At 33.9% G+C, this 26,490-nt stretch overlaps 1 protein-coding gene and 1 long non-coding RNA gene across 3 annotated transcripts in view; one reads left to right on the top strand and one right to left on the bottom strand.

Annotated features, from left to right (window-relative positions):
* The window catches only part of LOC143249091 (chondroitin sulfate proteoglycan 4-like), a 64,809-nt gene that overhangs the window by 15,650 nt on the left and 22,669 nt on the right, over nucleotides 1-26,490 (bottom strand). Inside the window, exons 2-4 of one of the 2 annotated variants that reach the window (XM_076498348.1) lie at nucleotides 16,561-16,701; nucleotides 11,800-11,982; nucleotides 1,537-1,700 (exon numbers count right to left, since the gene is read on the bottom strand). In XM_076498348.1, the coding sequence (XP_076354463.1) occupies nucleotides 1,537-1,700; nucleotides 11,800-11,982; nucleotides 16,561-16,687 (474 nt within the window). In that variant the 5' untranslated portion in view covers nucleotides 16,688-16,701. The remainder of the gene's footprint in view (nucleotides 1-1,536; nucleotides 1,701-11,799; nucleotides 11,983-16,560; nucleotides 16,702-26,490) is intronic. The other variant, XM_076498349.1, reaches the window with a different exon arrangement.
* On the top strand, nucleotides 11,894-21,588 carry LOC143249097 (uncharacterized). The gene is made up of 3 exons (XR_013027522.1): nucleotides 11,894-12,030; nucleotides 12,137-12,188; nucleotides 20,904-21,588. It is a non-coding gene; the product is annotated as an uncharacterized LOC143249097 (long non-coding RNA).

Below are 26,490 nucleotides of genomic sequence, written 5' to 3'. Positions count from 1 at the left end.
CCTTCTAGTGTCACTGAAATTCAATTCTGTCCATGTTTAACACTACTTGCGGATGCAGATAAGTTTACTGTTGTACATTCATCCATAGAGTTTATTATCACTTGTGCTCCACCACAAATATCAAAACCCGAGTATTAGTGTCATGGGTGGATAGTTTTACGAAGAAAAAAAGAGACTATATGATTATTCTATGTTTAACAACAGACAAAGATAATAATTAATTTTAAGATATGAATTAAATACTTCGTATTTCTAAGTCGGTTTCTCGTAAAGACATAGTCCATTACTTAGTAAAATCTTTTGACCACGCCCAGCGGCAAACGGAACAGCGAAATGGCCAACAGTAAACTGCATGCAACAGATTCCACACTACATTAATCGGGATAGGCAAAAACTCAGCCTAAGAGATTATATTAAAACTAATTACCAAACGTACCGAAGTATTTAATACAATAGCTGTAAATCCGTAAAGTTGTTATTATGAGCAAGGTAAATCACAAACCTGTACATATTAGTTCTTTAAAACACGTATAAACTGTATCATGTTAAACTTTAGCATAACTCGGTAAGAAACTCTTAAACGTTTTTACAAATTCAAGTTAAGATACGAGCTGCATGATCCTTACATGTCAGACAAGCCACAAAGACAAGAGGTATGTTTGTTTTTTAATTTCGCACAAAGCTACTCACGGGCTATCTGTGCTAGCCGTCCCTAATTTTGCAGTGTAAGACTAGAGGGAAGGCAGCTAGTCATCACCACCCACCGCCAACTCTTGGGCTACTCTTGTACCAATGAATAGTGGGATTGACCGTCACATTATAACGCCCCCACGGCTGAAAGAGCGAGCATGTGTGGCGCGACGGGGATGCGAACCCGCGACCCTCAGATTACGAATCGCACGCCTTAACACGCTTGGCCATGCCGGGCCCAACAAGAGGTATGATCTGAAGAAACGATTAATATTTTGACCGTAAAGTTTAATCAACGAGACAAAAAACTTCCAAACTGCAAGATCATTGGCGTATTATTTGTATAATACACAATGTCTGATGTTACGGCAATTTTCTGAGCTGTTTATAATGAAATATATAATTCACATTCCTTCTTATATTAAATGCCAACAGAACCTTATTTGATTTACACGAAATCGATAAATCACTGAAATACATATCAATTTTAAAAATAATGTAAAGCGCAGATGCCATCCTCCCCAATTTATGTTAACTTATCAACTTCGGAATATAAGTCAGAATTGTGAGCAATAGCAGTTCATATTTGTTTTTTCGACACTACCCAAGGAGCATTTCGTTTAACACCATTTTTTTTTCTGAACCTAAATTTATTGATACATACAGCATAGACGTTAACAATCAATTTCTTTGTAAAGTCAACACATACCTTTTGTCTCTATATGGAATGGAATTTAAGAATCAATAGGTACCTGTTAAAGAAGTCGAATACTATCCTACCAAAACTAACAATAGACCTTCGCAACATCTATGAGCCAAGTACAAAAACACACATATTTGGTGTACCTTTATTTCACCACCTTGAAGAGTAAGCAAGCAATAGTCTGGAGGTCCAGCAGCTAGGAAGAGTAGAGCTTCAGCACGATGGGTCTTGAATCTGAAGAAGATATCAGTGTCACTAGAAGCATCTTGAATTGGCACAAACACGTAGCTAGCACCGTAGAAAGAAGCTGTGATAAAAAGAACAAATAGTACGTATTAGGCCTAACATCGTTACTAAATCTTACAATTGGCGCAAAGAATGGCTGGAACTGTATAAAGGGACTGTGAAAGAGCACTTACTTTCTACACATAGTTAAAGCATCTGTGTTGCTTGGCCTAACAATATCACTAAATCTTACTGTACGGTAAGGTCAGTTCTGTAAGTTAATATCATTCATGCATAGTGATACTCGATCCAATAAAGCAATGTAAGACAGGAAATCTAAAAATTAATATTTATAGACTTAATATATCCCAATGACTGATTGAACTTTACTTTCCCACACACATTTATTTATACGTCTTAAAAAAAAAAACTCACCAGAAAAGTTATTTTTCAAAGTATACAATACCAGAACAGTTTATTCATAACACTACCTACAGATGTGAACTAAATATCATAATGATATAATACTACCCCTGGTGATAAAAAAGTGAAATGAATATAATAACATTGCATTGTCCTTAACACTTTCGATAAAAGTCAAGTAAAAACGTCCTGTACATTACAGAGAAATATAAAAGAATATATTTATCTAAAGTGTAAAGGTCGTTTTTTTGTTTTGTTTTTACTTTTATCAAAATATGTAAATCCCTCCAGTATGCACTAAAATTTTTTGAAATATAACAAAACATGTCCATAACACTGTTTGAAATATAATATGCAATGCTGTAAGCTTCCAAACAAAATATACCAATAACTTGCGTTATAGGTTTAACAACAATTTTTAAGCATTACATTATGTTGATAATATTCAGTCAACTCAAAATAGTAAAATACCGGCTTTTGAAAAAAAATATGGTTTTGTTCATACGTAAGGGTGTCTTTACTACACACAAAATGTGATCAGTCAGAGATCTTGATATAACAATCATATAAAAATATTCTCAGTCTATTAAACAATATTAGTATTTTACCAAAGTTATTCTTTTTTTCACACTTTTATAATAAAATGCTTTTCTTCAGGTAATTGTGACTTAAGAAACTCGAAATTACGTCATGTATTGTGAAGTAACTCGGATTTATATCATGTATTATCAGGTACTTGTGGCTGTATGATGTTAAAGAACTAGGATGTCTGCATCCTTTATTCTCAGGTAACTGTGGTTAATTGGTAAATACGATTTTATAATATTTATTATTCGGTAACTGCTCTGTGGGATGCTAAAGATAACTGGGATTGTTCAACCTGTGATTATATATATTTTACAATGATCAGTAAACTTGCTGCTACACTGTATTTTCAGTATTGTGATAATTGATCGTGTATTGTTTAATAACCGATCATCAATTTTCTATACTGATAACTGTGATTCTATGTCCGTTACTATTCGTCACTATGATTATGTACATTAGTTGTCACACAACATTTCGTAATGTCCAAAAATTGCAGTTACAGTTTGAATGGTTTAGAAAGTGCAAGTTAAGATGTCGTATTGTTACTGAGGTACAACGGAGGAAGATATTTTTATTACAGCCATGTGACAAACAAAAGGTTCTTGGATGGAAACTTTTTAAATTACCACCTGCTATACTTGTGTACAGCCTGATCAAGATGTACAGCACCACCATCAGTTATAGTTGTGTACACCCTGACAAAAAGAAACGATGCCACCACGTACTATACTTGGATACAACCTGTACAAGAGGAACGGCAACATCATCTTCTCTATTTGTGTACACCCTGACAAAAAGAAACGATGCCACCACGTACTATACTTGGATACAACCTGTACAAGAGGAACGGCAACATCATCTTCTCTATTTGTGTACACCATGATCAAGACGAACTGCGTCACCCAGCTTTACCTTTGTACAGCACGAGTAATGTCGCTGTGTTTACAGAGAGCTTGATAAGTCCTGGTATTTAACGAAAAGGCCTCGTTGGCACAAGATATTGTATATGTAGTGTGGTTGACATATTGTACCATTATTCTCTTTTACTTTCACTCATGGGTTCTTAGAATTTTGTAATTCGTAATGGTTGCTTTGTCTTTCAGTCAAAGATAAGAACCAGGTGAAACCACCTGTCCTAAATTCAACAACAGCATCAAACATTTACTTTAGCTGAGTGATCCATGTTTTCCTCTAGAAGCTACAATTTATGTGTTGAGTTAATTCCTTTGTTCAAATCTTTAAAACCTAACACATTGTGATGTAATTCTTCAATGTTAGGTAAGAAATACTGAAAGCTTACTGGGAAAAAAGAAAGTACAAGTGAAGAAATATTGCCAAAAGAAAAAGGAATAAAGATAAACTAAACAAAACGGAGACAAATAATTCACAAAGAATAACAGAAAAGTGAACAAAAAATTATGGAGGAGACAAAATTGCGATTCGAAACGCATAATATTGAGATAGACAGCAGGTGAAAGCATTTCTAATACAATTAGCACTGGTGAGTAAACCAAAGCTCAAGGGAGTATTCAGGTAAACACTAACTATAAATACAAGAATTGTATTTGTTTGACAATGTGGTACAGATGCTTTCAGTACGTATTCAGTCTGAATGTATACGTATCTCCTTGGCTCTGATGAAGGTACACAAAACGTAGAAAAGATCAGCTGAATCGTGTTTCACGTAGTCTTGACAAAACAAACAAACTCAAGTCAAAGTCAACACATTTCACAGCACTATCAAAACCGTTAGTGAACTAAGATCTTTCTTAGACATTTCTGTCAGCAAGCTGCCATAACCTGGAACTAAAAAATTATTGAGACACTTCTGATGGTATATGTATGTACAAACACAGGCCGCCCGGAACCAGAGTATCTTGAAGAGTTTTGTTTCCATATGTACTTTTTATGCATAACTGCATTAATCACGACCCTTTTAAGAATTTGGAAGCTATACAAATTGGTTAAAATATGAGAATGCTGTGAAACGATAAAGCCTCCTGTCACTCATTATATAGATGTGCGTGCGTGTGTGCGTGCATGTATGTATGTATGTATATGTACAAACAACATATGGTGAAACTAAAATTCTCAAATGCTTTATGGTTGTGATGTTTACCAGTTTCGAAACAATACATTTCATAACCAGGTGCTAATGATTACATTTTTTCAGGAAACTTACGCGTGATATGAGATATAATGAAATAATAGTATTTTCATACAATTTGCTATATGCTTAACAGATGCTAGCGTAACGCACGTTCTTGTTTTGTTTGTTTTTGGAATTTCGCACAAAGCTACTCGAGGGCTATCCGTGCTAGCCGTCCCTAATTTAGCAGTGTAAGACGAGAGGGAAGGCAGCTAGTCGTCATCACCACCCACCGCCAACTCTTGGGCTACTACTTTACCAACGAATAGTGGGATTGATCGTAACATTATAACGCCTCCACGGCTGAAAGGGCGAGCATGTTTGGCGCGACGGGGATGCGAACCCGCGACCCTCAGATTATGAGTCGCACGCCTTAACACGCTTGGCCATGCCAGGCCCGCATGTTCTTAAGTGTTTTAAAATAAAACAAAAATTAGGAACTTAAGTAAACTCTGTCAATTTTTCGCTCCCGTTTTTTTATTTCATATTTTGTATGGAGCTTTTCCTGTCTTGTTCAAGATCGCTTAAAATTTAACGTAGAAATATAGTGATTGTCCTCTAACCTACAGTACCTAAATATTTTGCCTCTCTGTTTTTTAACTTATTGGTTTGTAGTTAAGCACAAAACTGCACAGTAAGTTATCTGTGCTCTATCCACTACGGGTAGCGAAACCTGATTTCTAGCGTGTAAGTCCGCCTGTTTTGTTTTTAAAATTAAGAATGAGCATCTATAAAACTAAAGTACTGCCCCATCTATATCCTTCAAATTAGTTTTATTTCAAGCAGAATTATTTTAAATAAAACACTTTTGTCAACTTCAAGATTTAGATAGTTTATTTGATATACAAAAATGTCGCTTGACTGGGCATATCAAAACACACTGTATTTGGTCAGACACAACCTGCAGGACATACTGTATGCTATTATCAGAAGTGATAGTTTAGAAAATTTCCACTTTTTGTAGCTTGTAGAGTGGTAATCCGAACTGTCACATCTTTTCAGTAAATATGTTCTTACTTCATATACCAAATTTAGGGCAATCCATTAAGAAATACATGAAATATATACAATTTTCAATGAATTTCTTTCTATTTTTTTCTTCGATCCGAAAGTAGAAATTTTAATTGATAGAAAAAACATAACTTTCACGTGCTTTTTTTTTCAAAATTGGAACACTGATAGATCTTTATAACCTACAATTGAAGAAAAATGCGCTCAATTTTGACCGTGCTTTTTACGCACACCTACACGAAAAAAAAAATCACGTGAGGTATGGGTTTAAAATTCTTGTTGCACTTTTAATCTAAGAGTAAAAGTATAACTTTAATATTTCAGACGGCTGATTTAAATAAACAAAACTATAGAGTGAAAGAACGTGCAGATACATAAGTATTGCTTAGGTCAAGCAAACTAGATTAGCAATTTCTAGTTCAACTTTTAAAAAGAATCACACGGGTGGAAGTTTATTATTCATTACAAACTTTCAAGGAAAAATATGCTAAATTTTATGAGACTCCTAATTAAATAGCGTTTAGTATCACGTGATATTAGCTTAAGTAATTATCGTAAATAATGGTGTTTGATACAGCTGTAGGTGATGCCAAGAAAATCTTTATCTAGATTTCATGATGTTACTAAAAATGAAGTTATTAACACTGTTATAAGGAGAAGAATTACTACCATATACTTTAAATAATCTGGTTAATTCTATGAAGTAAAGGTTCCGAATAAGAGGGTTGCGATCACAAAGTTGGTTATTTTTGAGTGTCACTTTCTTATTTGTTGTGGTTTGTTGGTGTGTATTGACAAATATTTAATCAAAGACAACTTTGAACAAAAGTGTAATAAAAATGATTTGTTAAACGCACGACTTAAAAGAATGATTTTTTTTTAAATTAAGCATAAAACTACACAATAGAATCTGCCCACGACGGATATCGGAACCCTATTTATGGCGTTGTAGATACGTAGACATATCCGCGTCACCGAGGAGCTTAAAAGAATGAAATCAAAATTGGCGGTCAACCTGGTAGCCATACTTATAGTATAATTAAGAATTTTACAGCAAATATCCATTCATTAGTTAGCTGGGCCGCGTGTTTGTTCAACTTGAGAAAGCGATAAAATTGCAATATTAATGAGTTTATAAAAGTATTCATAGCAAAAAATATACAAGTACATTAAGATTTTCTAACGCGTACATTTATCAAAATAGTAATCAATAACGTCTAAAGTTTGCCGTCATAAGAAATTCACTTATCACGATTATAATTTCAACAATGGACGATTGTAACAGTCCTAACTGATAAATGAATTAATAAACTGACATAAAATTCACACTTACGACTGTACTTTCTAATGAATCCACGTAGTATGGAAACATAAATATAACCTTACAGTGCTAAACATGATTTTTCTTTCCATAAATGTGTTTAGCATGTGTTGTTATACACTTCTTCCAACTGGAAGGTCTATAAGACTTATAAAGTTCTCCAACACCTGCACGTTCATACACAAAGAGAGTAAAACAAAAAGATCTGGGAATTATAGCATGTAACAACCATGCATAAAAATTCATTGCACCGTTTAAAGTTATAAGTATAACTTGCAAATAATCAAGTAAAACATTAATTTCTTATGTTTGTATTAAATAATTAATTAAAAAAACTTAGTACTTAACACCCACTTTCAACGTGAGTTCTTAATTATTTTATGTAATTTAAAAATCACCTTGCAGCGGCACCGACGATGGCTCAGTTTGTGTTCCAGATATGCTGTTATACACTTGTATAATAGTTATTCAATTCCAACATCGTTTAAATCAGAAACATAGTGTAAGTAACGATAGTCATAAAGCAAAAGACATTAGGCCCGGCTTGGCAAGTATACTCATCTAAGTCATATATTCTGATAATGTACTAAAGTATTTTTGGGCAGGCACTTCAAATTCTTCAAGTATTAAATAAATATGTGCAATGGCCAGGTGGATTAAGGCGTGCGACTCGTAATATGAGGGTCGCAGGTTCGAATCCCCATCACACCAAACATGCTCGCCCTTTCAGCCGTGGGAGTGTTATAACGTGCGGTCAATCCCACTATTCGTTGGTAAAAGAGTAGCCCAAGAGTTGGCGGTGGGTGGTGATGACTAGCTGCTTTCCTTCTAGTCTTACACTGCGAAATTAGGAACGGCTAGCGCAGATAGCCCTCGAGTAGCTTTGCGCGAAATTCCAAAACAAACAAACAAGACATTAAAAATAATAATCGAAAAGCATTTTGATATGATATTCGAATGCTACGTAACTCAAACAGGAATGAAATAAACATATCTGAACCATCGCACAAAAAAGAACAACCAACTCTATGATCAAAGTAAACTTGAAATAAGATAGAGGAAAAAATAATTAAAGATAAATTACGCAAGATCTCAGCAAAAATTGGTAAATGTGTAATTACAACTCAAACATAATGATAATAAAAGCACAATTCAAAACAAACGAGAGAATAATACAAGTAGAAAAGAGAGAACTATTAGTATTCTATGTACTGGAGTTGCCATGTTATGATGTTTTAAAGTCACAGAAAATATACTCAAGAGCCACTATCAACAATGGCTATCTTCGTGGATAGGCTTTGTCTCTTTGGAGACCTTATGGATTCTTTTGAAGTTCACCTGAGTTACTTGTAGCTCGACAATATAATTATTTTTGGTTATTTTCTTGCTAATATTCTTCCTCCTATAGCATAAGACCTCAGGTTTCCAACTGAAAGTGTTGTTGCTAGCCCTTTCCCCATGTTACCAATGCTTAGTCTCTCTGAAGAATGGAATTTGTCATAAAGTGCAGATGACCCACATCTTTTCCAACAGATCTGAAGGGCATATCTGTATATTTTTTGGAATTTTTAAGCATCTGATCAAGTCACAGGTACAACAACCAAACAAATGTATCTCTTGTTCTACCACTTGCCAGGAATGGCGTTTTGTCTTGACTGTTACTGAGTTAGTGGTTTCAGTGGTTAAAAGGTGCAATGTAACTGCATTTGACATTAATTACCAGTGTTGATAGCTCGGAAAATAAAGGTTATGATTCCCTTTTGACTTTGGTATTTTGTGTTTGTTATACCTGTAGATTTCTTCGGACATTGTATCTATCCATTCTAACTTGTCCATTTTCTCCGATTCCGTGGCCATTTAACATGTATCTAACTTAAATGAATCTACCCAGAAAATAGTTAGGATTCCTTTCAGCTTTCCTTGCTAGTTGGAGGTTCTAACTCAGACCACTCTTGCCATTGAATCCATACTCTTGCTAGTTCTTTGTGGTTCTCTGCTGAATGCATATGCTAGGGAACACACAAAGTGTAATGCAAGTACCAGATCCACGAAGGAAAAATGTTCTTTCAACATTTATGGTATCTACAAGATACTGCACCTAAACTTCAGTGTTTGGCAAATAAAAAAATTTTTCCTGTTTTGAGCTTATTCTTCTCTAAACTCATGGCTATAATGACATTTTTTCCAACCAGTCATGTACACTATATATGAATAATTATATTCCACCAAGAGGCCTCCCAGCTAGGTTTACCATAACTGATTGTCCACTCATGTCGCTCCATTACTTATTGATGCTTCGCATGACCATTTCCCTCTGGGATTATTTAAAATGACGTATGGGAAATTCCCACCAGATCATTACTAATCAGAAGCCAAAACGTGAAGGGTCTGATACAATGTAAGAGAATATGTAGCAGAGAATTTTACCAGTCTTATTTTCTTGGAAGTGTTCTTCTTGCTATGCAGCAGAAATACAGTAAAAACAGAGAAAAACGTAAAAAAGAGAGAACACGAAAAAAGTACAAATACAAAAGATAAATCAGGAAAAGTAGTAAACCAGTAAGTAGTTAGCTACTTGCAAACGCAACTTCGGCCATAGCATCAAAATAATTCTAATGTATTATGCAACATTATTAACTGAATATACATGCACAGGAAAGCTAAATTGTAGGATTTATTTAATAATCACTATACTGATAAGGTGTGTGTGTGTGTGTGTGTGTGCGCGCGCGCGTGTGTGTGTGTGTGATGCACATGTATTTTCTTATAACAAAACCACATCGGCTATCTGCTGTCTCCATTGAAGGGAATCGAACTCCTGATCTTAGCGTTGTATATCCGTGTACTTAACGCTTTCCCAGCGGGGAACATACTGATAAGCATATCACCGATGTAAACAAAAAAATAAAATTTTGTTGTTGCTTTTTCCCGAGGTTCTTCCTTTTTCTGTTTTTGGTCCTATTATTAGAAGATGTAATATATATTAGTTTCTTACAACCTAGAAACTTTGGGCTGTCTGCTTTGTCTACCAAAGGGAATCGAACCCCTGATCCAGTATGATGCTAAAAGTATCACTGGACTCTGCGGCTGGTGTACTCTTAAAGTATATGCAGACCTTAACGTTGAAGTTCATTCTTGACACATTGATGTGAAAATTATAACAAACAGCGAAATAAGTAAAATTAATCAAATGAGAAAATCCAGAACTAGTAGTTTTTACATTTGCTATGCCACTGCGAAATGGGTCTTATTCTATGCATAACTGAATACTAAAGAATTTAGCTGTATATTTAATAATTTAAAAGACTTAAACATGACCTTGAAAGTAAGTCAAGTCATGAGCAGATAGATGAAAATCATTTTACAATGTGTAGGGAAAACGAGAACCATAGATGCCAGAGATAAATCCAAGGAAGCATGCACAGTGACACAAAACCAATTTCATAATCTCGAAGCAGTGATTAGGCAAACAGGTTCTAATAAAGGCAGCGTAACTACTGTTCAGCTATAAGTGGCTTTTAGAACCTTTTCTTGTGGTGCATAAACACGAATGTGATTTCATTTTACTAATGGATACAAAGCGTGTGTGTGTGTGTGTGTGTGTGTGTGTGTGTGTGTGTGTGTGTGTGTGTGTGCGCGCGCGCTTCTTTTAACAAAGCCACATTGGGCTATCTGCTGAATCCACTGAGAGGAAAGGATACAAAGCTTCCAATTGTGAGTTTGTTGATGATAGCTCGCAGTGACCCAGATTCTAGAGAACCACTAATTTTGGACCATTTATTTTAAATTGTATCTTATACTAAAATATTAATCCAACTTTGGGAATGTTTTTGAAAAGCGAAATAAATTTCCGTAACTTTAGCTCTTCCCGAAACGTTTCTGGCTTGCATAAACCCACGGTGTCCTGAAATTCAATAAAAAAAATCGTTCTGAATAAATATGATCATTCTCCTTTAATTTGAACAAATTACGTATTTCTATGTCTATTTGTAAAATATCCGAAATGTATATTTTTTGTAGGAATGTCTAAACAATTTGTCAAAGATATTGTCATTTGCACCTTAAAGGCCAGCAATCAGGTTTCGTGTTTAGAAGTCTCTAATTTTTAATTACTGACCAGTGCAAAAGTATTCACTTTAATCAGTTGTTAAAATAAACCTCTTGTATGCAAATATTTTGCGTTTTCCATAATGTTCTATTTCAGCTGATTAAAAGAGTTTATAAATAATTGGAATTTCAGGATATATTATTGTGACTCTGAACAGCCCTCCAGTAGCACGCTGCGGACTTATAATGCTCAAAACCGTAGTTCGATACCCGTGTTATTCAGACCATCGATGGCCCATTGCGCAGCCTTGAGCTTAATTACAAACAAAGACTTCAACTGACACCAGTAAAGCTGAAAAACTAAAGAAGATTATTTTTATTACGATTTCAAATTCGAAAAATTGACTTAAACTATAATATTCCCAATAGATAACGCCAAGCAAATAAAATATGGTAAACATATAAAATGTCGACCGATTTAAATGAAATGTTATTTTTAAACTACAAATTAAAAAGTACGTTAACGGATGGTGTTTAGTTTCTGGCAACTTGTAAACGTAACGTTTGTACGATACGTGACATTCCTTTTAGCCTACTGTTGTTTAATAATAATAGTAACCGATAATAAAAAAACTAACTTACCTGTTCTGACAACATTCACCAATGAATATAATTGTAACCAACAGAGAATAAAGATTCCGGTTAACGAAGCCATTGTGAAGAACTTAGTAGAAGGTGCCAGTGAACATGTTCTTTTACTCAGTAACAATGTAATAGACAATCTGTGTGTTTCGAGGAGGTGCCAATCCTGGTTATCTTCGGAAACTGGAATTTCAATAATCCATTAGTACTCGCTCATTATACACAAAGAAGGTATGTAAGGAACGTTTGATATAAAAATAAGTTAGGATAGCAATATTAGTTAAATATTAATGCGCTTAAACATGCATTGAATCGTCTATATTTATTTGTTCCCTAGATGAAGAAGAAGTCCCCGAAAACACAAGGAAAAACGAAAACTCTCCGCTCAGGTACTTTTAAAGAGGATTGTCTGTTTATTTTTATCAATACAGGAGATACAAGAATGTCTTAAAGCAATGTCCTTTGGCGGCTCAGAAATAAATCTTATAACACTAAAACTTATATTTATAACGCTAAATGTTCAGTTTTGATGCCTACGGTGAGCACATTACAGATAGTTCATTATATACAAGAAGCAAAAATCAAATAAAACTTTTCATCAACATCATTTTTTTTTTTTAATTTAGTTACAGCGCCAGAGAAGAATCGTGTATATATTAATTGGAAGAAAGCTTACTACTTTAATATTTAAGTAGTGGACATTATTGAAAACAAACAACCTGAACCTAGAATAATTAATCATGTCGTCTGGTATTAAAATTATATACCTTCTATTTGTTTGCTGAACTTCGCACAGAGCAACTCCACAGCTATCTGCGATATTCTAAATTTGAAGATTTAGACTAGAGTGAAGGCAGTTAGTTCTGCATGTAATAGTAAAGCTACACAATGAGCCACATTTACAGTGTCCACTGTGTAGAAAATCAAATCCCGGGTTTTAATTTTACAGACTCTCAAGGTTACTTCTGTGCCTCAAACTATAATGGTTTACAAAAAAAAAAAAATATTGATTATAGTATAAACCAAACGAAAGACTAAAATAACTATACTATTTTCTAGCAAAATAAACTGTAGAAATTGCGAAAAAAGGTAATAATAAAGAAAAAGTAAATCAATTATTCTTTGTGTTTAGTTTAACTAAAATGTTTCTTTACTATAATCACACACAAATTAATTAGTTTATATATATATATATATTCATACGAGTCATCTAAGAAACTGCATTTCAAAAGCTTGTGCATAAAAAATAAAGGTAAATAGTCTTCATCTATGTATTTGCTAATTATGGAAACAAAATAATATTTGTAATTGTTATTTAGTTACTCCTCTAAAATAAATTTTTAAGCCACAAACCGTAAATGACAACACAGTTTGTACCGAGTTATTTCCATTATAAGCAAAATAATTTCAAACAATACTTTGAACATTTCATTATGCTTCCTAGTGGCACAGCGGCAATTCTGCAGACTCACACCACTAGAAACGGGGTTTCCATACTCATGATGGGCAGAGCAAAGTAACTTTGTACTTAAATCCAAACATGCATTTCATTATAATAAAAGAAAACAATTCATACACAGAGAAATACTTTTCTTACAATGCAATTCTTAGGAACAAAACAAAGTGCTTAACTTCACAGTTTTGTCGAGGACAATAACAAGTATTTCGAAATTTTTTTATTTATTTTTTGTCACGGATAATATCCGAAACCTTTACAACGGCCCGGCATGGCCAGATGTGTTAAAGCGTTCGACTCGTAATCCGAGGGCCGCGGGTTCGAATCCCCGTTACACCAAACAAGCTCGCCCTTTAAGCCGTGAGGGCGTTACAGTGTGATGGTTAATCCCACTATTCGATGGTAAAAGAAGCCCAAGAGTTGGCGGTGGGCGGTGATGACTAGCTGCCTTCCCTCTAGGCTTACACTGCTAAATTAGGGACGGCTAGCGCAGATAGCCTTCAAGTAGCTTTGCGCGAAATTCAAACTAACAAAATCTTTAAAAATTTTGTCGTGAGTAATAACTAAAAGAAGTTAAAACTTGTTTGTCGTGGATAGCAACTTAAACGTTTCAAAGTCATTGTGAAAGCATACCTCAATTTTGTATGCAGAATGAAATTGCAATTTCATCGCTCAACGGGTATAATATTCAGAAGTTTAGCTTTGTTGTCGGTTCATTTTATCACTTGATTGCATAAGGTTTTCTTTATCTCCATTTGTTTGTTTGTTTCAGAACTGTTCACATAGTTTTACATATGGATGTCCTTAATATCAACTGAAACTTGAGACAATGCATCTAGTCGGCAGTAGCCACTAGATATTTTTGGGTTGCCTTTGGCATGACCAATATTTTTATGCAGCAGTAGCGGTTACAAAGTGCGGAATTCGTTTTCGTGGCAACGAGTTGTAAACCTGAATTCTCGAAACCCTAGTTCGGCAATACCAGTCTTTTATTTTCACGTAATTCCTTTCTGTAAACCAATAGCACGGAAAAGATAAAACTACACACCAATAGCGTAGTTCCTTTCAAATGATGGTAATGAGCATTGTTTAGGGAAGAAACAAACCTCAGTAAGATTCCTATGGTAGCATATATTCTGTTACTACAATAAGGTTTCAAGCTTTTGAAGTAATATAACTCCGTCTTGTTGTAATCAAAGTCAAATCTCTACTATATTTAATAAATTTTAACCCTCCATTGCATATATTATCCAAATACAATGTAAACGTGTTTTATATGATTTTCTTACTTAAATAAGTTTATATTGCACTAAAATGTTTTTTGTAAAATATATTTTGATAAGCTGTAAATGGGTACATCACCTAGAAGTAACACGGTCTCCAATTGAGTAACCAATAAAAATAATTCCATGGTTCATTTAAAACTGTTACATGGAAGTAAGAGCATTTAACTAAAAAGCTGAAGCATTTGTATAATTATTAAACAACAAAAATATATTTGTTACCTGTATCCTATAAATGTACAATAAAGTTAAGATAACACTTTTCTAAATAAAACATAATAGTGCTAAAGATGAACTTTAAAACATTACACAAGTAAGAGTAACCCAGATATATTGAAGAGAATTTTAAAGAAAAACATCAATGCTATCACTTAACTGCTCGTATATAATTATCGTAAGTACCATCTCTTATTTTATTTTAAAGTGTTCATTTTTACTGATTACAAAAAAAATAAAAAATAAAGATTCAGCCAGATATTACCCTTATCTGAAACGTATATGCGCACCACAGCTTTTTCACTAGTTCCTTCTTTATAATTAACAGAAAAAGCCTTTTTAAAAACTTGCATGGTTATAATAAAAATGAAAACTAATCATTATTGGTAATTTAGAATTATCAGAATTTGTGTTAGTGAATTCTGGGCTAGACGTTACCCATATATTAAGAGTATGGAGTTGTAGATCAAAAGATCTATGGTTCACAACTCGATTCTTCTAAACATATTCCGCACTTTCAGCTCCGGTTGCTTATTAAGAATGACTGCCAATCCAGTTATTCGAGTCAAAGTCAATTCTACTAGCTGGCTACCTCTCCTCTGACCAGTAGCTAAAAATTAGAGACGGCTATACTTGAACCCTATTGGGTCTCTGACCTAGTTGTTTAACTGACATGTCTTTAAAGGGAACTATTTATACTTGAAAATAAAATACACGGTTTACATGGAAGCACAGAATTTGTTAAAAATAAAGAATATTATTCATGCAGCAGTTATTACTCAAATACATCTTAGCTATTGGTGCCAATTCTGTGTTACAATTCATTCAAGACATGTCTTAATACTAAACACATTAATTAAAATATTAAATACATTGGAAAAATTACAATATTTCCGCCTCTTCCTTTTCATCTGTTTCCAAAACATCATATTTAATTCGACTTTTACATTTACAATTTTAGTACTTCAAGCGATTTGCAAAATTAGTTTATGGGATATAAAACTTAACTGTTTCAACCTGTTTTTTTTTTTATTTGAATATATTTTAAATGGAATAGGTGAGATATGTAACAGTATTTAATATTTTGAGTTTAAGTTAAAACGCGTGTTTAATGTATACATGCATACATTAATTTAATATTGCGCTTAAATTTATATATAATTAACCGTCAATATATATCTGATCATTATACCTTTCCCTATTTATTGATTGTTTGTTTGTTTTGAATTTCATGCAAAGCTACGCTAGGGCTATGTGCGCTAGCTGTTCCTAATTTAGCATTGTAAGACTAGAGGGAAGATAGTCATTAACATCCACCGCCAACTCTTGGGCTATTCTTTTACCAAAGAATAGTGGGATTAACCCTCTTATGTAACGCTCCCACGGCTAAAAGGGTAAGCATGTTTGATGTCACGAGGATTCGAACCTGCGACACTCAGATTGCGAGCCTTGTTGGGCCTCCCATTTATTGATCAATTAGTACCAAACTAGATGCAGTGATACAGAATGACATGAGAAATATCATGAGGGTTAGACCGCCATCTAATTTCATATTGATAAAAGTATTGAAAACAGTATGTCTTTCTTTTTCAGTACTTGTACCTCTATGATTTTTTATCGCACTTTTAATATTTATTATATGAATAAAAATTAGAATCTCAATTTCCTATCCTTTGTTACAAACACGTTTTTATTTCATCCGTCCAAAGGACAGCTGTTCCAGCTAGTAACGTTATAAAATTAGAACCGAGAGAGATAACAATAAAGATTCAAGTTATTATTATTATTATTATTATTATTATTCACCTTTCAATATGACTTTTGTACAGCTGGTTTGGTAAATTCCCCAGTAGGTCATCGGTATGTTTAGGGATTTACAACTCTGAAATCCAACGTTCAATTTTTTGAGGTGAAAAAAGCGCAGATAGTCCATATGAAGTCTGTGCGCTATAAATACAAAAAAGAAAGAACGACAGAAGCTTATATAGGCAAAGCTATGCTTTGAAGTTTAACTTTAAAGTGTCGAAATTTATGGTGGTTACAGGTTAAGCATCTGGAGACGAAAACGCCAAGGTGAGCTCTGCATACCATCAGGCTAAAGAGGTGATACTTCTATTGGTAGCCCGATCTTTGTTCGGAATTGATGTAAACAAGATATGACATTCAGCCGCATGTTCATACGGAACCTCGAAAGTTGTCAGCCCCATACAATTAATGAATTTCGGAATGCGAGTAAGGAGGAGTGGAGGTGAAAACACTGACATCAGTGTACTGCGAAAAACTTTCTCCAATGGTAACTGCGCTCCGGGACAGTAGACAGTTTTCAAGGATACCACATGGAACACTTCCGATGTTGAAGAATGGGGACACCTTCCCTTATGTCGTTACTACTGATCGTGAACACTTCTCTGTGTAGGTTAGATTTAAAACCCTAACCAATAGTAATAAAAACTCTGTTTGCTTTTCTGTTATACCTTTAAAAATAAATTATCTCCTGTCACCTTTCAAGTAAAAATATTTACACTTTTACAGATTATAATGTGTAAAAATCAATAAAATTTTAGATGTCTCTTTTATAAAACGTAGTCACGATGTCCTTTTTAGTATTATACTCTGTGTAATAAAGTATGTTAATTAAGATTATCTGTGACCGCATTACAAAAAGTGACAGTTATCCCCTTTTTGAAATGTATGATGAAATATACCCTAAAATTGGCTTTTTTTTACAATTAATACGTCAGAAAAGAGAGAGATGCTACTTCAAAGGAAGTTTACAGTTGTCAGAATAAAATAAATATGACAAACTGTAAACCATCTTTTCTCAGAATTTGCCCTTCATCTCCTCTTGCATAGATAAAATACATTATCAATTATTATTCTGTCTCTTAAACATTATAACTGTTTGTTTTTCCGTTTGTCCCCCTCTTCTTATCTTCTTAAAGAAAAACGTTAGTAGAGAGTTCATCTGTGAAGCAATTAATTCAAAATTCACTAAGCGCGTGCACGTTTTGACTTTACATCACCTGAAGAATTCCACCAATGAACTCTTAAGTGGAAATGCTAAAGTGTTGGAATTTTTTTTATTCGTTGGTCACATTACATATGTAAACTACGTATAAACACTTGAACAAATACCGGCGATACGAGCTTCACAGACACAATTGAATAAACTAAGTTCAGAGAATTCAAACTACGGTATTAGAATATTTCGTCGTTAAATAGTTGCTGTAAATAATATCAAAATTCACGTGATGTTTTCTCAACTCATATGAATGAGATGCAGTGGCAGTTTTGACTTTTGTTGGTTTATAATTAATTACTCTCCTCACCAATTAGGTATCATAACAGCAGGTAATAAGTGAACAAATTTTATGAATAAAAAGTTGATATAGAAGAGACAGATTCATAATTCAGAAAAACACCTAACAGTATTAGATGTATCAAATAAAGAATCCCGAAAAAACACGAAAAACTAAAGAATTATAATAATATTGAAAGTAATTATAATGATAAAATACTAAATGTTTATTAAATGATACAAATATTCCATTACGAACTAGAAGGGCATTTCGTAGAGCATTTCTATCACTCAGCGTTGTTCATTTGGCTCTCAAACAATACGAAAATGTGTACGTATGTCCGTTGTTATCAACGAACACGAACCAACTTTATAGCAGGACAAGGACGAATAATATTCTACATATTTTAACCACGAATAATCGAAATGCGATCATTAATGGCAGATTTTCATGCTACTTTTACGTTATAACTCAATCCCCATGTTAAGAGATATTTTTTTTATTTCGTGACCTTTGTTGTGACCTTGACCCTCCCTTCTAAGTTTAAACATAGTGGAAACGCATACCGAGTTTCGTCTGAATCCATTCAGCCATTTTTGAAAAATCTTGCCGACAAATACACAGAGGTGAAAACATAACTTCTTCCACCTTCGATATGGGAGGTGATAGCTTCGTAAAAATGAAATGCAAGATTGAGCTGATTAAACGGAACGTTAAAAATTAGACAGACAATACGTTAAATTACTAACATTTAAAAAAAGTTTAAAAACTTGATATTAGTAAATTACGAGAAAAAATTACACAATGTTAGAAGGGTTGGCATTAATGGTGGGTTAAATATTTATTTCATGTATTGATGTGAAGACGATTTAATGAAACATGTTAAGTACTCATTAATTAGAAAATTGTTTTTCTTCTTCGGTGAATACATGTTAATCTGTATCAATACTTATATGTAGTATAAAAACAAACATCAACTTATGGTTTGGTTGTTGTTAATCGCAAAGTTACATGATGCTTCGCCACCATGGGCACCGAATATTTGCATCGTAAGAAAACAGCCTTACATCTGAATTACTAGGGCAGCGTAGTTTAAAGCAGACTTGTGTGTGTATGTGTGTGTGTGTGTGTGTGTGTGTGTGTGTGTTCTTGACAGCAGTTAAAACACTATTTTTCTTCAATGTAAAATAAAACACTCATGAAAGTTAAATTAAACTATATATTTTATGAACAATACAGATAATCCGGCTTGGTACTCAACTATCACACAGTGACTCAGACAAGTAATGCATTTGTTTTGAGCCAGATTCTGAATCATTTCCTAATGGTTAGCGCGTCGAAAAGTCCGAGATTCGAGATGCAATGTCGTTGAAAACATACGCGCTTTAAGCTGTTGACACGTTAGAAAAGTGAAGGCCAATTTTTTTTATTCGGTTTAAAAAACCAATCAGAGTTATTGTGGAGGAGGTTGCTGCGGAATGAGCTGCCTTCTCCCTACTCTGTAGTTCAAAATTAGGGAAGCTATGCCTGAATGCTAGGATCAGTGATTTAGCCGTTTAACCTTCTTGCGTACGAGGTTGCGTTCAGTTTGATAACTTCCAATTACTTTTGTTTTGTTCTAGTGGATAAATCATTAAAAACGATATGCAAGGAAAAAGCGCTTCAAACTCGTTTTAATTTTGCATCTTTCAAACTTCGTAAAAAAACATGTTAAATTATCTTCTGAGATTCTAAAAATTGTATAAAATCGCATGAAAAGAAATATATATAAATCACGAGTGGCATTACAAGTGGCAAAGTGTATATTTTTTCAGTTATAAACAATACTCCTTATTCCTCGAAGAAGAAATTCGAGTAGAACATATAACCCGAGAGAAAAAAAAAGTTATAACACGATGGGTTAAACGTTTTAAGGAGTAACTTTATTTTATGGCATGTTGCATGTGGAAGTAACAAACTGCACTTTTATTTTATGGCATTTTACATGTGGAATTTTTTTTTTGTTTTTAATTTCGTGCGAAGCTATACGAAAGCTATCTACGCTAGCCATCCCTAATTCAGCAGTGTAAAACTAGAGGTAAGGCAGCTAGTCATCACCACCCTTCACCAACTCTTGGGCTACTATTTTACCAACGAATAGCAAGCTTGACCGTTACATTATAATACTTCCACGGCTGAAAGGGCGAGCGTGTTTGGTGGGACGGGGATTCAAATCTGCGACCCATAGATTACGAGTCTAGTGCCTTAACCACCTAATCATGCCGGGCCACATGTGGAAGTAACAAACTATTACGAGTTTTCCGATTTTAAATTTTCATTCAATTGTTGTTTTGGATTGCATTGTTTTTTGTATTAAAGGCAAAGCTACACAAGGGGTTATCTGTGGTCTGCCAAACACGGTATCAAAATCTGGTTTCTTATTATGCGATTCCACAGACATAGTGTGGGGCGTTTTTATTTAAATACGTCACATTAAATGCATTTACAAAAGTAATGAAATAAGTTTATTCTATTTATTTATTGAAACAAACTAAACACGTTCACAACATAGTAGCTTGTAATTAATGTGCATTATACAATGTTTTTGTAATTATTCTATACCTGTTTGTAATTAAACATACCATAAAATAGATCACGTAATCAAAACAAATAAACAATCAAATATTTTATAATGAATTAAATATAGTATATGATATTTGCAATAAAAATAAGTTTTGTAATTTACAAAATTAAGATAAATATTCTAGTTGATCAAAAATCAACTTAATCTATTTTATAAAAAAATTATATGATTAAATAATCTGTGATACTAATTCCTTAATATTTTATGTAAGCGTGTTTTTCTTATAGGAAAGAAAGTCACATCAAGCTATCTGCCGTGTCCACCGAGGGAGAGTGAACCCCCTAGTTTCAACATTGTAAATCCGAATATTTCCGCTGTCCCAGTGGGGAACATTTTATCTCACAAAAAATTTAGTGTTATTATTATGTCGGTATGCAAATTTCGTATCTTTTTCTTTTCTTCTTCCGGTTTTCACGGAGGCTGAGTGCACTTTTAGCATGCATTAATGTAGTTTGAGGGTCTGATGCACTTTTGTTTGTTTTGTTTTTTTAGGCTCCTTGAATAGGATTTTTCCAAGACCAACTTCAACTGAATTTATAACAAACAGATAACTTATATTTCAACTGCTTGACTGGTATATGTTTTACATCACATGATTTCAAAGATAATTCATAATTTAGTTGAGGAGAAAAAATTATTCCCACGAAACGTAACGGAGGCTAAAGTTGAATTAGTGGACCAGAAAATTTCTTACAGGAAGACCAGTTTTTCAACTATTCACATTAAATCATTTGTTTTATTCCCTACATTTACTTCAAAATTTGTTTTGTGGACTAGTAGCATTGATATAAAGCGTTAGGGCTACCCTGGAATGGCAGTCAACGACAAAACAAACGACTACACAGGTAAATGATATATTTCTTGTATTTTATCTATTCTTTAGTTATTATTATAAAAGAAACTAAAAGTGTAAAATTTGGAAAGTTTTAGTCCAGACGTGTTTAAATTAGGTAATATAAATAAATAAAATGAGTCACATATTATAATTTGTCTCGGACGAGTTTCCGATTTATTATCTTACGTACATTACGTATTACGATTTCAAATAGCCGAAAATTTAAATTTAGAAATTAATTAAATGTCAATATTTATCAAGTTTATGATATTAGCTAACAAGAGTTATACATACAATTATCTTTAACATAAATATATTTTAGCATACAAAAAAACTGTACAATTTATAATGACTGTTATTACAAATAATTATTTATACACAAAAAAATTACAAACGTAAAAACAATATTTAGTCTTCTATCTAGTCTGGAACTGAATATTTCATCGACGGTTCAAGTCCACCAAAATGTGCAAATTAATTTTATCTTGATATGCACTTGACGGGAATACTACTGGCTCTATTCTATTTGGCCTAACGCAGTTTACAAGCTTACTTTTTACAGAGAAAAATGAATATTTAATGTCCTCGTATAAATACAAACGTCGGAAGTCTCTGGGGTTGAATGACTCGTAATGTCCAAAATCTATAAATCTTCTTGATCAAATAGTTGTCGTTTTCCGATTAATAAGTGTTAATCATAATTATATCTTTCAAGGTTTATAGTATACTGACTCTAGCGATCCAACAATATTCCATTACCGTGTCTCGGCCTTTTGCTTTTATTTGTTAAGCGAGATTTTCGAAAGTTCAACAGTATTCGATGATTCGTTGGTATTTTCATAAAGCATTTATTGTTGATTTTTACACTCGAAAATCTACAAATTTAAATAACGGGCGAAACTTGCACAATGCACATTTAACAATACATGTTACACGCATTCAACTGAGACAAATGTAGATACTAAAATAAGTGTATAACAGTAAATTCGTTACAAGTGATATTTTTTCTCCGAGATACACTCGCTAGGATTAACATTAGCTTCCTGTTACCGTATATTTTGACACTTCTTATGGCGGGAATTTTAAAAAGTACTGTAACATTTAATTATAAATATGAACACCTAACAGCGTTATTTAATCTCTCACTATCAGCTGGATATATCCCCGTTTCTTGGAAGGAAGCAATAATATTAATGTTCCAGAAAGAAGGAAAGCCAGCGAATAAACCAAACAACTACCGCCCGATTAGCTTAACCAGTTGTATTGGCAAAGTACTAGAGAGGATAATTAGTAATCGTCTGTCAGTTTACTTAGAAGAAAATTCAAAATTACCAGAAATTCAAAACGGATTTCGAAAAAACCGCCAAACTACAGACCACCTGATTCGACTTACAGAATCAATTACCGACAGCTTCAACAAAAAAGAATGCACTGTAGCTTGCTTTCTCGACATTGAGAAAGCATTTGACACAGTGTGGCATAACGGCTTACGACATAGATTGCTTGAAATGGCATTACCCCAGGAAACTATTCGCTGGCTGTCCAACTTCCTGGATAACAGAATGTGTAAAGTAAATGTAAATGGGGCCCACTCAGGGTCCTTTTCACCCGAAGCAGGAGTCCCGCAGGGAGGGGTTGTTAGCCCTATATTATTTTTCATGTACGTGAGTAATATGCCTCTGTCGGACCTAAATTTAGGTTATGCATCACAGTTCGCTGACGATGTAGCAGTCTGGAAAAGTGCCCCCACTCCGTCAATAGCAGCAACGAACCTACAACCAGTCCTAAATAACATCGAAGAATACTGCCAGAAATACAGAATCAAAATTAATATTCCAAAAACCCAAGTCATAGTATTCAGCAGACTGAATAAGCTGAAAAAAGATCCACCAAAACTCTATATGAATGGATCACTTTTACTGACTGCTACTTCTGCTAAATTTCTAGGTCTAACCTATGACTCAAAATTAACGTGGCTACCACATATTAAAATGTACTGATACGAATCTGGAAAAGAGCAAACTATGCAAGAAGTCTTTCAGGTAAAATCCAAGGAACATCACCAGACAACATACTTAAAATCTACAAAACGTACATTAGACCAACAATAGAATATGCATCACCTGCCTGGATTAACATAGCACCCACACATGTACAGAAACTTCAACGTATACAAAATTCGGTACTAACTTCAGCATATAAAGTACCACGTAGCACCTCAACCACATTCATGCACAAGTATGCAAACATAGATACAATAGCTGAAAGACTCTTGCATAATTCTCTAAAATATTTCAATAAGAATTGGCATAAAAATGACTTAATGCGTGATCTCGACAGATATCACGTACATGATGTAAATGGTCCTAAATACCTCTCCCCTTATAACATATATTTAAGAAATGTAACACAAGCTGGCCACTATGCACTAGACACTTAGTCCTTGTTTCTTTTTATTTTTATAATTATTTTCTTTTTTAATCATTATTATTTTTTTTTTTATTATTTTATTTTTTTTCTCTTTTTGAATTATTATTACTTTCTTTTCTCTCTCTCTCTCTCTCTGCTGCTACTACTACTACTTGTAGTAACACAATATATTAAGGAAAAAAAAAACTTCTTGTTCGTCCATGCATGGACTGAGCCCTGAAATGGACCTGAGTATGATGTTATACTTTTACTCTGGCCCAAAGCTTTTAAAAAAAAAAAAACCCTAAAGACAGACGCTACAATCGTTCGGGAGGGAGGAAGAGGTCAAATGTACCTGACCCTCCTGGGTATTTAACAACATCAATACCCAAATACCCACACAGTCAAACTTGGAACTTGGAACTATAAACAGCTGTGTAAGGTTAAGTTTGTTTTGTTTTTTAATTTCGCCCTTAATTTTGCAGTGTAAGACCAGAGGGAAGACAGCTTGTCATCACTACCCACCACCAACTCTTGGGTTACTCTTATCAATGAATAGTGGAATTGACCGTAACATTATAATGCCCCACGGCTGAGAGGGCGAGCATGTTTGGTGTGATGGGGATTCGAACCCGGAATCTTCAGATTACGAGTTGAATGCCTTAACCACTTGGCCATACCGGGCCCGTGTAAGGTTATGAATGAATAAATGTTATTTTCTGCTACAATTTCAAGTTATTCTAGAGAGAAAAAAATGTAATTTGATTTGTTTTGTATTTTTATGGTAATTACCAGGTCGCTCAAATTGATCTAGTCTGTATTGAGTAATAATAGAACAAATAACAATTGCACCACGATTAATGCGGCCGCGGTGTACTTTTTGTGCGCCCAATACTTTTTATCTTATTTTAAAAAATCAACATGGGAACCGATGTGTTTCTAAGCACTGAAGAAAATGCAAGCATTAAAATATTTAGCTTAATTATCACTTGGCACAGCCCCCCAGTTGCAGAGCAGAATGTCTGCTGACTCACACCGCTAAAATCAATTTCGATAACCGTAGTGGGCAGAGCCCCGACCTGTGTATCTTTGTGCTTAATTCGAAAGGAACAGACAAACGCGTGACACTGATGTAACAGTATTTGAAAATCTCTTACTTCAACTAAATTTAATTGTTTTTAACTAAAAGTAATAAAGGCCTGAGACCACATTTTGTCTAATACTTCTAGTTTTAGAGACTTATAGAAAATGAATCGTTCAATCAAGATTCGTCGTGAAAATACACTTATAGATAGCCATTTGTACTTAATATAAACAAACCTTTAAAAATCAACTCTCAAAATATAACTTAAATTTGTGAAATCTGCTGCAAATTCAAAGTACTTGGACTGTAATTAAAGGACGTAACAAGCGACATTGTGAAACCAATTGTAGCATGATTGACTCGTATCTCTGTACATTGTTACTAGATACTTTGTTACTGTACTTTGCACTTAATTGACAAGGTATATAAATTTGCATTCATATATTTACGTAGAAATATTTTAATGCTTTAGTGTACTGTGTTCGCAATGTTGATCTTTTGAACAGGTGTACGGTAAAACATTTGCAAGTAAGCGACTGTTTGGGCTTCACGTTGTTCTTTAAAATATATGTTATCATTGCTTTATTCTATACTGTAAAATAACACTTAGGCACCTAATTTAATCTTTGATTGAAAAACCCTTGAAACCTGGAAGTGAAGTTCATTATGTGATTGACTTGCTACTGTTTTGATAACGTCGAATCTGTGTTCTCAACATTTCAGATCATCTCCTCAAGTAATTTATTTTAAAAAATCGGCATGGTTCACAATCTCTTTTTTTCTTTCAGACATCCTTTTTAACCGCCACAAAAGTCAGCAGCAGGCACTTCGTCTAGCTGTTGTTGTTGTGTTGAATTAAGCGCAAAGCTACACAATGACCCCTCTATGTTCTGCCCATCACGGGTGTCGAAACCCGGTTTTTAGCATTGTAAGTCTGCAAACATACCGCTGAGCCACTGGGGGGGCCTTCGTCTAGCAAACCACGATAAAGAAAAAGAATCGATTCTCTTAAAAAAATTTCAGTGCTTAGGTAAGTAGTCCAATACTAGTAGGTGTGGTGATACAACTTTCTTCAAGTTTCAAGCTTAATCCACCTTTCGATATTGTAATGCGGTTGCATATATTTTGTTTGACATGTTTTGTCTGATGGTGACTGTCACAAGTAAACAATTTAGCAAAGAACTCGTCGTGTAGTGCACATAATATCTACACAAAATAAAATATATTTCTCTAACATCTGACTGCTTTGCGATACGTAATCGAGGCGAAGATAAACAGCAATTATGTAACCTAGAGAGTCTAGGGATGATAATAATAATAATAACCAAATTAAGGCCAACATTAAACCAACACAATTCGGTGATACCTCTTTTCAAAAATTATAAGTATTTTCCGATTTTAAATACAATTTTCCTTAAAATGTTTTGATCTCATGTGCCCCAAATACTAGCGTACGAAATAACAAATACTGCTCCATACCTATTCG

Source organism: Tachypleus tridentatus, chromosome 4, assembly GCF_004210375.1.
Source record: "Tachypleus tridentatus isolate NWPU-2018 chromosome 4, ASM421037v1, whole genome shotgun sequence".
NCBI lineage: Eukaryota > Metazoa > Arthropoda > Merostomata > Xiphosura > Limulidae > Tachypleus > Tachypleus tridentatus.
The sequence above is the reverse complement of the archived record's forward strand: the minus strand, read 5'-3'. Positions and strand labels throughout refer to the sequence as shown.